Source organism: Heterocephalus glaber, unplaced genomic scaffold (assembly GCF_053883595.1).
Source record: "Heterocephalus glaber isolate CG9 unplaced genomic scaffold, H.glaber_assembly_v1.0 deba00000809, whole genome shotgun sequence".
In the NCBI taxonomy this organism is placed as follows: Eukaryota; Metazoa; Chordata; class Mammalia; order Rodentia; family Bathyergidae; genus Heterocephalus; species Heterocephalus glaber.
In genome coordinates, this window is record NW_028258163.1 from 2087429 (window position 1) to 2099799 (window position 12371).

The 12371-nt window shown below is 38.5% G+C and overlaps 1 protein-coding gene across 18 annotated transcripts in view; it reads left to right on the forward strand.

Annotated features, from left to right (window-relative positions):
- Positions 1 to 12371, forward strand: part of Ttbk2 (tau tubulin kinase 2) — a 162249-nt gene that overhangs the window by 21625 nt on the left and 128253 nt on the right. Inside the window, exon 1 of one of the 18 annotated variants that reach the window (XM_087207366.1) lies at positions 8334 to 11290. The exons of 16 other annotated variants lie outside the window; for them this stretch is intronic. Coding sequence is in view for 1 of the 2 variants with exons in the window: in XM_087207374.1 (XP_087063500.1) it covers positions 11282 to 11290 (9 nt within the window). In the remaining variant the exon portion in view is untranslated. Of the gene's footprint in view, positions 1 to 8333; positions 11291 to 12371 lie in introns of those variants that run through there. One more of the 18 variants, XM_087207374.1, reaches the window with a different exon arrangement.

Here is a 12371-nt window from a genome sequence, read left to right on the forward strand (position 1 = left end):
CTGTTGAAAAATTTTTCAAGTGAATAGTTCAGTGGCATTAAGTGCATTTCTGTTGTTGTGTAACCATCACTACCATCCATTTTCAGAATGTTGCATCTTCCCAAGTAGAAACTGCTTACATTAAACACTAAATCCCCATCTCCCCCTCCCTGTGGCCCCTGGCAACCACCACTCTGTTTTCTCTCTATAATTTGACAGTCTAGGTATCTATTATAAGTGGAATTATATAATATTTGTCCTTTTGTTCTGGGTTTTTTCACTTAACATATTTCTTAAAGGTTGATCAGTGTCCTAGCATGTGTGAAAATTTGCTTTCTTTTGGGGAGTGGGTGGGATCCTAGGGATCGAACGTAGGACCTTGCACATGCTAGGCAGGTACTCCACCAGTGAGCTACACTCTTAGTCCCAGCTTCCTTTTACAGACCGGATCATGTTCCACTGTGTATATAGACCGCATGTTGTTTATCCATTCCTCTGCTTGGCTGTTGTGAATGATGCTGCAGCGAACATGAATATACAAGATACTGACTCTACCTGCAGTTTTTTTGGATGTGCATCTAGGAGGGAATTGCTAGATCTTATGCATAATTATTTGAAGACTTGCCATATTGTTTTTCACTGCAGCCGCCCCATTTTATATTCCTGCCAGCAATACACAGTGGTTCAGCTTTTTCACCAACACTTGTGATTTTGTTTTTGCTTTTTTTTTAGTAATAGTCATCTTAATGGGTGTGAGGTGGAATCTTATTGTAGTTTGATACCACCGATGATTGGTGATGTTGAGCATCTTTTCATGTGCTTATTGACCATTTATATATATCTTTTTTTTTTTTTTAACCTCACTGTATAGCCCAGGATGGCCTCAAACTGATGGCCAGCCTCCTGCTTCAGCCTCCTAAGTGCTGGGATCACAGGCATGTGCCACCACACTTGGCCTTGTGTATCTTCATTGGAAAAAATGACTATTCATATCCTTTATCCATTTTTGATTAGGTTATTTTGTTATTGAATTATGAGTTTTTAATTTATTTTTTCTGTATTTTGTTATATTTGTATATGTATTTTGTTAGTACATGTTTGCTGGACATAATGATCATATTAATCATGGGGAATTTGTACATGTACATAACACGTCTTAATACTTTTTAAAAAAATCTCTTTCCTCTCCCCTCCTTCCGGCCTTTCTTCTCCTCCCCATTTACAAAGTTCTATTTCCATTTTTTTCTTCAATTCCTTTTTTCTTTAAATCTGACCCCCGTCTCTTTTTTTTTCCATTAAGTTCATTGGTACATTTTAGGTATAAAATATAGTTACATTCATCATTGGGATCTTGTGTACTTTTTTTTTTTTTTTTAGTACTGGCGATCGAACTCGGGACCTTTCACTTACGAGGCAGGCAGCAGAACCACTGAGCTAAATTCCCGGCTAGTATTAGGAGGGTTTTGTTTTTGTTTTTGTTTTTGGTACCAGGGATCGAACTTGGGTCCTTGTGCTTGCGAGGGAGTCGGTGGAACCCCTGAGCTAAATCCCCAGCTGTCCTCCATCTCTTGTTCCCCTTCCCATTTGAACAAGTTCTTCCTACTTCATAATATCCGTCCTCCATTTTGCTCCTTATTTATACTTTGGGTTCCTCACACAAGAGAAACAATGTGTGTGATTGTGTGATTGATTTATTTCACTTAAGATTATTGTCTTTTTAAATTTTAAACAAGGTCACACTATGTAGTTTGGGCTGGATTTGAACTCACTATGGCACCCAGGCTAGCCTTGAACTTTCAGCAGTCCTCCTGTGATTGCTGGGATTACAGGCGTATGTCACCATGCCCCGCTAAGATTATGATTTTGAGGTACATCTTCCATTTACCTAAAAATGTCTCATTTTTTTTTCTTGGGATTGAACCCAGTGCCTTTTCATCAAACTACATTTCTGGCCCTTTATTATTATTATTATTATTATTTTCCTTTATTATTACTTTAAGTTTTGAGACAGATTGCCCAGGCAAGGCTCAAACTTTTGATCCACCTTCCTCAGCCTCCCAGAGCACTGGGATGATAGGTATATGCTCCATGCCTGGTTTATAGGAGTTACATATTAACCTCTTATCATAGATGTGATTTATAAATATATTCTCCCATTCACTGGGTTGATACTCTGCTTTAATGTTAATAGTTTTAAAGTTTGGAGTATAATTTATTTTTTCTTTTGTTTTGGTGTCATACCCAAGCAAGCCAAATCTAGTGTCAGAAACCTTTCCTGGAATATTGCACTGCCATAAAGAAAGATGAACTTGAGGCATTCATGGGTAAATTCATAGAAAGATAAACTTGAGGCATTCATAGGATGCGACTTGAGAATGTAATGTTAAGTGAAATAAGTCAGACACACAAGCTCAGATATCACATGATTTCTCTTATATGAGAAACACAAAAAAGGGCCAGGGATTTAGCTCAGTGGTGCTGCGCCTGCCTCACAAGCGCAAGGTCCAGAGTTCCATCCGCAATACCAAAAAAAAAAAAGAGAAACACAAAATATATATAAACATACAAATAAAGAGCAAAGTAGAAGAGAGATAAATAGGGAGCAGGGAGAAGTTCAAATACTTCCCCAAATTACAAATTTTGTTGTTTCAAAAATATTTTAATATACATGCTGATTTGTTTCATTTATACTACTGGTTTATCTTAGATTGTTGAAAAGAAAGTTCTGTGTTATCATGTTTCTTTTTCAGATTTATGTCTTATACTCTGAGTACTCTGAAAATAAAGATACACAGTGTCATTTTGTTATAAAATTTTATTTTTTCAAAAAAAAGAAAAGCTTTCCCCTTTGTTTAGTTTCCAGATTAGGGATTCAGTCTCAAACTTTGCATTAGTTGTATACATCTGTTCTCATTGCATTCAATTCATGTAGGGATCTTGTCAGTAGTTTTGTCTTTGGGACATTTTTCCTGCTATTACCAACTGTGTCCAGTCTGGTGCTGCTCTGTTGATTGGTCATGCAGCTGACCTCTTGAGCTTTCCCTTGACAGTAATGTCACTCAGGAGGTTTCAATTTGTTCTCTGTTGGGTTCTGTTCTGTCTGGGTCTTATGTAATCCCTCCCCACTTGCCCCATACTGGGGATCAAACTCAGGACATTGCATTTGCCAGGCAGGAGTGGTGTTACATCCGTGGCCCTCATCTAGTTTTCTTTATTATTATGTCCTTTTTTTTGGTACTGGGGATCAAACTCAGGACCTTGCGCTTACAAGGCAGGCACGGGGCCACTGAACTAAATCCCCAGCACTATTATGTTCTTTTTTGATGGAACACCTCCAGTAACAACCTAAAGGCATGGAAAGTAAAAATTTAAAACTTTACATATCTCAAAATATTCTCTCTTTATACTTGGCTGAGTATAGAATTTGGCAGAGTATAGAATTCTGGGTTGGAAATAATTTTCCTTCAGAATTTAGGTATGCTGCCTTGTTGGTTTCTCATACCAAGCCTTATCATTGAAAAGCCTACTATCATCTGATTCTTTGGTATTTTTTTCCATTTCTCTTTGGAAGTGTGGAGAATTTTCTGAGTCCCTGGTGTACTAAAATTCTTTTGATATGTTGGTTTCTTTTCTTTTTGGTACCAGGGATTGAACTCAGGACCTTGCATTTGTGAGGCAGGTAAATCCCTGAGTTCAATCCCTGGCCCCAATATGTTGATTTCTTATGTTAGGGACTTGATGTAGCTTATCATTGAGGAAATTTGGGTATTTAAAATTAGGAAAATTCTTGAGTTACTTTCATTTCCTTATTTTTTTTTCTTTCTGACTTTATATTCAAAAGTTCAGCCTTCTTCACTGATCCTCTTTATTTGTCCTACTTTCTGAGATTAAAAACAGTATCATCTAATTCTTGTTATAAGGATACAATGTCTCTCTCAAGACATAGCAATTTGTTTTTGTTTCTTTTGTGGTCTGTCTCTAGCCTTGAAGTTTCAGGTTTCCTCTTGGTTATTTTTATTTATTTACTTTTTTTGTTTTTATTTTTTCATGTTATATGTTTTTCTTAAATTTGATAACCTCTAGTTGTCTTTTTAAGGGTAAAGCTGATTGGAAGCTATCTTCATCTGTTTTGTGCTGCAATAGTAGTATTATGTGAGACTGGATAATTGGTAAGGAACAAAGTTAAATCAGGTGGTGCACACTTGTAATCTGAGCACTCTGGAAGACTGAGGCAGAGGATTGCAAGTTTGAGCCTAGCCTAAGCAATGTAGTGACTTAGATCCTATCTCAGAATTTTAAAAAATGTAAAAAGGTCTGGGGATAAAGTTCAGTGTGAAGGCTCTCGGTTCAATCCCCCAATACTGCAGGAAAAACAACAGCCAAAACCCCTTTATTTCTCACAGTTCTGGAGGCTGTAAGGTTGAAGGTTGAGGGTTGGCATCTGGCAAGGAGCTTCTTGCTGTGGTAGCCATGGTGGAGAGTAAGACTATGTGTGTGCAGGAGTACAGGAGGGTCTGAGAGCACACAAGTGCCAGACAGGCCTGAACTCCCACCATGATGACATTATACAATTAATGAGGGTGGGGCAACATTGTTGCTTTGGGAATTAAATTTCCAGTAATAGGGACTTTAGAAGACACATGCAGACCATCACAGGACTGTGGCACTCATGTGTGCAGGCTTGTGCACATGTGCACTAGTGTAACTGTAGTTGGCAGTGTAGAATGATTTTGCTAGCTGATTCTTCCTGTCTTTTCCCTGGAGAGGAATACTTACTGTTCCTAGGAGCTGAGAGAGTAAGGAAACCAAGATACCACATATTCATTACATTGCAGTTTACTTAGTTTCCTTATTTTCAGTATGGTACACGTTCGTCAACAGTGCTTGGTATTGCAGAGAACTTCTATTTTACCTTTTTCTATGTATCATCGTGTAGATTTCTGCTGTGGAGAAGAGTAGTTCATCTAGCTGTGTGGCATAAGGGACCTTTTGGGATCTAACATCTTAGGCATGTATTCAGTCCATTCTTCTGAGTTAAATGCACTTCAGAGGTATCTGTTACTGCCAATTCCTGAGCTTTTGGTGATTTGAAGTGTCAGTTTGCTTTTTGGCCTTCTCCACTGCTGATGTGGGTTCAGCTCTCTTGGGCTTATGAGCTCAGCTACCTCTTCTCTTCTTTCCAGCGACCACACTTTTATCATTGTCACCTTCTTTCCTGTATGACTTTTTCCTTGTGAACTTAAGCTAAAGAATAATGCATGGGCTGCATAATATGTTGTCAAGAAATACTTGGGGTTTTTTGTTGCTATTTTGTTTTGTTTGTTTCAGAGACAGGGTCTGTTTACGTAATCAGTCAAGGCTGGCTTTGAACTCACTTTGTATCCCAGGGTGGTCTGGAACTCAGGGTGAAACATGCTTCCATTCAACAAATATTTATTGTAATCCAGTTTCCATTGTCTTTCATTTTTTTCTTTTTCTTTTTTTTTTCTTCTTCTTTTTTTTCCCTGTGGTTCCGGGGATCAAACTCATGACCTTGTGCTTGCCAGGCATGCATGTTGCCACTGAGCTAAATCCCCGGCTCCATTGTCTTTCTAAAAACAGCTCATCAACCATGGTATCCTTTCCTCTCACCTCTGCCTTCAGAATTTTTCTCAACATAGTGTACTAGATTGCCCTGGATCTCAAACTTTTTGTCACTGTTCTAATGACTATGGACTCTGACTTACTCATTTTAGTATTTCCTACAGCTATTAGTAGGGTGCTTGTCTAATGTTTGTTTTAAGACTGATTAATAACGTTCATATTACAGAATTTTAAAAATGTTTACCCATTCAAGTAACTGTGTATACCATAAATGAGGATTATTAATAATAAGAGTGATTAGCATATGAATTTCTATTACACAATCTAACCATCTCTAACTCTTTGGTCTCAAAGCCTCTTAATAGTCTTAAAAAGTATTGAAAAAAAAAACCAAAACTCATTGAGACCCTAAGCACTTTCTTCCCTGTAACATGGATTTATATCTGTTGATAGTTACTGTATTAAAAATTAAAACTGAAAAGTTCTAAGTGTATTTATTTATGTTAACAGTACTAAATGTATGTTAAACTTTTTTCCAAAAAATAAAAGCAAGGTGTAGATTCTTTTTGATCATGGCTAGTTGGAGTTCTATATGTGGCTGTCTTATCTGTATGTCAGTTTCTTTTCCTCTGTTTGGGAAGTTTTCTGTCATTAATTCTGTGAACAGTTTTTTTATGTCATTTGTACTTTCTCCTGCTTTTTCATGGACTCCTATCAGTCTTATGTTATTCTTCTTTGCATCATCTGGCAGCTGCTGGATCAATTTCTCCTGGTCCCTTACTATTTTTAAGAAATTGCTTGGGCCGGGGATTTAGCTCAGTGGTTCTGCTGCCTGCCTCGAAAGCGCAAGGTCCTGAGTTCGATCCCTGGTCACTAACCGCAGTCGTATCTTCTGTATCTGATATTCTATCATTCGCTCAATCTGCCCTGAATACTTTCTCTTTTTTTTGGTACCAGGGATCGATCTCGGGTCCTTGTGCTTGTGAGGCAGGCAGTGGAACCACTGAGCTAAATTCCTGGCCCCCATGCTGTGAAGACTTTCAATAGAGTTTTTAATCTCCTGAATATGTTTGAATCTGTTTCATGAATTCCATTTCTTTCCTGTGTTGGGCATTCATGGTTTCCATTTCTTTCCTATGCTGGGCTGGAAGATAAGTTAGTAGGTAGAACTCTTGAAGACATCGGCATAGGAAAAGACTTTATGAAAAAAACCTCAGTAGCACAGGAATTAGCACAATCTCATCTTATTAAAAAGGTTCTGCACTGCAAGAAAATCCACCAACAGAGCTAAGAGACAACCTACAATGTGGGAAAAAATTTTTTATCAGTTGTTCCTCAGACAAAGGACTACTATTTAGAATATATAAAGAACTTAAAAAAAAAATCAGACCCCCCCCAATTAAAAAACCCGATTCAAAAATGGGCACCTGAGATGAACAGACATTTCTCAAAGAAGTAAAAGCAGCAAATAAAGATGAAAAAATGTTCAATATCACTGGTCATTCGAGACATGCAGATGAAAACAACACTGAGATTCCACCTCACCCCAGAAAGAATGGCTGCTATCAAGAAATCAACCAATAACAAATGCTGGCAGGGGTGTGGGGAGAAAGGAACCCTTCTCCAGTGTTGGTGGGAGTGCAGACTGGTGCAACCACTGTGGAAATCAGTATGGAGATACCTCAAAGAACTAGGGCTAGAGGTCCTATTTGACCCAGCTATTCCCCTGCTGGGTATCTTCCCCAAAGAATTAAAAGAATCATGCCACAGTGATATATGTGCACCCATGTTCATAGCAGCACAGTTTGTAATAGCTAAAGCTTGGAAACAGCCCAAGTGGCCATCAACTAGAAACTGGATAAAGAAGATGTGGGTTTTTTTATAAAATGGAGTACTACTCAGCCATAAAGAACGAGAAACTAGAGAGATTTATAGCTAAATGGATGCATATTGAGGCCATACTCTTAAGTGAAATAAATAGGACATACGTGTAAATACTGAATGGTTTCTCTAGTGTGAGAAACTGAAAGTGTAAATAAGGATTAAAATGAATAATTGATAAGTTGAAATAGGAAGAAAGGTCCAAAGGGGTAGGGGAAGTGGGAGGGGAAGGGGAAAGGAAAGAAGGGAAAGGAAAATATATGAGAAAAAAGGGAAACAAAGCCTTTGTAAATAGGGAGGGGTGGAGGGGTTGAAGGGGAAGGCAGGGGAATGCAGGAAGAAAATAAGAACAAAAATAGATCCTATAAAGGTACAAGCTCCCAACAATGAATGTAAATGTATTGTATACCTAAAATGTACCAATAAAAGAATTTAAGAGGAAAAAAAAAAGAGAAAAGCAAGTTGGTGAGATAGATGGTACTATTTTACTTTTGTTTTTCAACTTTGATGACTGACTTGATAGAAGATAGCTGAACTTTCAGGCTTCGCATTCAGACAGTTACAGTATGATGCTTCAGTTGAAGTATGTGAAGAAAACAAGCCCTCATACAGGTAAACAGCTGGAAAAGGAATATTTTATAGAATTTTCGCAAAATTATAACTGTAATCCTTGCACCCTAAGGAAGCTGAGGCAAGAGGATTGATTGCAAGTTTGAGCCCAGCCTGGGCTAAGACACTTAGCGAGACCCTGTCTGAAAATAAAAAAAGGCTTGGGATGTAGCTTGAAAGCCCTGGATTCAATCCTTAGTACCGCAAACATATAAAATAAAATGCTAAAAATGGACTTTTTCTTTTTTTGGTTTTTTTTTTTTTTTTTTTTTTTTTTTTTGGTACCAGGGATCAAACTCAGGTCCTTGTGCTTGCACAGCAGGTGGCGAAACCACTGAGCTAAATCCCCAGCCTGTTTTTGGTTTTTTGAGACGAGGTCTTACTGTTGTAGTTCAGGCTGACCTTGAACTTGTGTTGATCCCTGTGCCTCAGCCTCCTGAGTGCTGGGATTTCAGGTGTGTGCCACCACACTGTCTTTTCTCTTCTGTGGTGCTGGGGATTCAACCCAGGGCCTTGCACATGTTAGGTCAGTAATCTTTCACTGAGCTGAACCCCCAGTCCTAAATAGACTTTTTTTTAGTTATACAGTTCTATGAGTTTTAAACGTATTAATAGATTCAGGTAACTCTCACAGTAACTATTCATAATAGTGCATAAATATTCCTGATAGTTTCAACAGTCCCTTCCCCCAAGACTCCCACATCCTGTCTGTTTTGTAGTTCCACCTTCACCTTTCTGTAGTTCCAACCTCTAATCTGTTCCATATCACTGTGGTTTTATGTTTTGGAGAATGCAGTGTAAGTGTCATCATACAGTATATATAATTTTTTGAGATTGGTCCCCTACCTATTGAGTTCAAGGACAGCCTGAACTGCATAGCAAGACTCTGTCTCAAAAAAACAAAAACAAAACCAGTATTTCAACTCCCCTGTTGCTGGGACACAGTACACAACACCCACAATTTAAAGGACAAGAGGCGTATTTGGCTTCTGGTTTCAGGGGTGCAGACACATGGCAGAACGGTGTAGGGGAGCAAACCAGTTTGTGGCCTGGAAGCAGAATAGGAGAACAGTCCGGGAAAGGAAGGAAGGGGTGAGGGACCAAATGGAGTACTTAGGGTTACACCCTCATCACTTACCCAGGTACACTCAGAGGTGTCTTCTGCTAATCTTGCTCAGCAACTCGCAAGCCAGTCATATTGAAACGATTTGGCTTAACCACAAGTGTCTTTCATACAATAAAAATTGGGAAATTTTTTTTCTTTTATAAATTGTGATTTTGGTGTTGTGTCTAAGAACTCTGCTTGACTCCAGATCACAATGATTTTCTCCCAAGTTTATTGCTAAAACTTGTATATTTACATCTATGATGCATCATAAGTTAAATTTTGTGTGGGGTATGAGGTTTAGATTAAAATTTAATATTTTACCTATGGATACACAGTTGATCGATACTTTTTTTTTTTTGTACCTAGGATCAAACTCGGGACCTTGGGCTTGCGCGGCAGGTGGTGGCACGACTGAGCTAAATCCCCAGCCCTCCAGTACTATTTTTGGGAAGACTGTCATTTGTATACTGAATTGGCTTTGCATCTTTGACAAATATCAGTTGGTCAAGAAGAGGAAAATCTAGATAGATAGATGGGGGTAGGAGAAGGAGGGAGTGGGGAGTAGGAAGTGACTGCTAAGGGATACGGAGTTTCTTTAAGGAGGTGTAAAAATGTTCTAAAATAGGTGGATGTGATGGCACACATCTGTACTCCCAGCACTCAGGAGGCTGCAGCCAGAGGATCACCATGAGTTCGAGGTCAGCTTGGACTGTGAAGTGAATTCAAGGCCAGCCTGAACTACTTAGCAAGACCCTGTCTCAAAAAAAGAAAAAAAAAAAAGGCTGTGGTGTCTCTTCAGAGCAGCCCACCCTACAACGTAGGGTGTATGCTTTTTATTTTTTTCTCCTTTTTTCCTACTTTTACTTGGCCCAAACTTGTTCTGCAAAGCCTGTTTTTTTTTTGCTTTTAATAAACGTGAGGGCCGGCGATTTAGCTCAGTGGTGCTGCCATCTCCCTTGTAAGCATAAGGTCCTGAGTTCGATCCCTGGTACCAAAAACAAAAAAAGTGAAACTTTGACACCATTTTTTTTTTTTTTTTTGGTACCGGGGATCAAACTTGGGTCCTTGCGCTTGTGCAGCAGGCGCCGAAACCACTGAGCTAAATCCCCGGCCCTAATGGAAGCTCTTTTTTTTTTTTTTTTTTTTTTGTACTGGGGATTGAACTCAGTACCTTGCACTTGTGAGGCAGGCAGTGGCACTACTGAGCTAAATCCCCAGCCCTTAAAATTTTTTTTTTTTTTGGTGCCGGGGATTGAACTCGGGACCTTTCGCTTGTGAGGCAGGCGCCGGAACCACTGAGCTAAATCTCCGGCCCTGACACCATTTTTTAAAAAGTTCTAGAATTATGGGGTGAGGGATTTAGCTCAGTGGAGCTGTTCCTGCCTTGCAAGCACGGATCCCCGGTACCAGAAAAAAGAAAAAGAAAAAGTTCTAGAATTAATAGTGGGAATGGTTATACAATCTTGTGAATATATTATAACCACTGAATTATATGCTTTAAAATGTCAGGTTTTATAGTATATGAATTATATCTAAATTTTAAAAGTTAAATGAAAAAACTTGAAAATTAATTGGCTATTTTTGTGTGGGTCTGGGTCTGAACTCTATTGTGTTTTATTTCTGTCCCTTTGCCATTAACTATTATTTGTCAGAAGTATTTGGGGTATTTTTGCCTATCCACATGGATTTTAGAATTAGTTTATACAAAATATTCTGCTTGGGTTTCACCTGGAACTCTGTAAAATCTATCACTTAATTTGTGGGAGCTTTTTTTTTAGATACCCATTATTAGATTGGGCAAATTTCTTTCATTCTTAGTTTGCTGAGAGTTTATATCATGAATTTTGCCAAATTGTATTTCACCAAATACAGTGCTTCTGCATCAACTGAGAGATCATGTGGTGTTTTTTTTTTTAAAGACTAATTTTGAATATTGAATCAACCTGCATTTCCAGGAGAAACTGTACTGGGCTGTATTGTATTATTATTTTTATGCATTGTTGGATTCAGTTTGCTAATTATTTTTTCTGGTTTTTTGAGACAAGGTCTTGCTCACTGTATAGTTCAGGCTGTCCTCATTCATGACAGTCCTCCTGCCTCAGCCTCCTGAGTGCTGGGATTATGGTACAGGTGGGTACCACCATGCCTTGCAATTTACTTAGATTCATATTGCTCTTCCTTCATTCCTGGTATTCTGTTCTATTTTTTTGGTACTGGGGATTGAACTCTGGTCCTTGCACTTGGGGGCAGGTGGCAGAATCACTGAGCTAAATCCCCGGCCCTTGGTATTCTATTCTTGTAAGTTCCCTTTTCTCTGAAGAGCTTTCTTTGTCTTGCTGGCCTCCATGGTTTCTGTCAACTCAATCAGTTGAGCTGTTGTTTCCTGTAAATAAGGAGTCCTATTTTAATCTGGATGTTTTAAAGTGTTTTTCTTTCTATTTAAGTTTTAGCACGTTAGTCATAATGTGCTTAGGAGTAAGGTTTATGCTTTACAGTTTTACTTTGCTTATCCTATTCACTAAGCTTTGTTAGTCCATTTTACCTCTTTCTCAAATCAGAAAGTTTTAGCTTCTTTTCAGTTTTTTTCCTCTTCTATACATTTTTCTCTCCTTCTGCAACTCTTAAGGACACAAATATTGTTAAGAGACTAAGAGTTTTTAGTATTGTCCCACTGGTCCCTGGGGCCTGTGTTCACTTACAAAAATCTTTTGTCTTCAGATTGGATAATTTCTGTGGGTTTATCTTTGAGTTTACTTTTTCCTCTGACAACTCCATTCATCTACTGATCCCTTCTATTAAAGTTTTCAAGTGTCATTACTGTATTTTTCACTTCTAAAATTTCAGTTTAGTGGGTTGAACATGTAGCATAGTGATAGTGCTATCGTCTAACATGTGTGAGGCTCTAGGTTCAATCTCAAGCACTGTAAAAGAAAAAAAACTTAGTTTACTACTTCATATTGATACTGTGTTCTGGGTCCATGGTTCTGCAAATGTTGAAGAAGTTGTGAACTAGACAAGGAGGTAAGGAAAGTTTTACTGGAAAGGAGAAGGCTCCTGGATTTCCTGGTAGAGTCCCTGATGGGGGTGGCCACATGGCCTCTCAATTTAGAATTACAGGCAAGTAGGGTACAGGAATTGCTTAATTGTTTAGTGGTCGGTCACCTATCACAGATGGCTCTGTGGATTTAAAATGACCAATTGGGACTCAGGT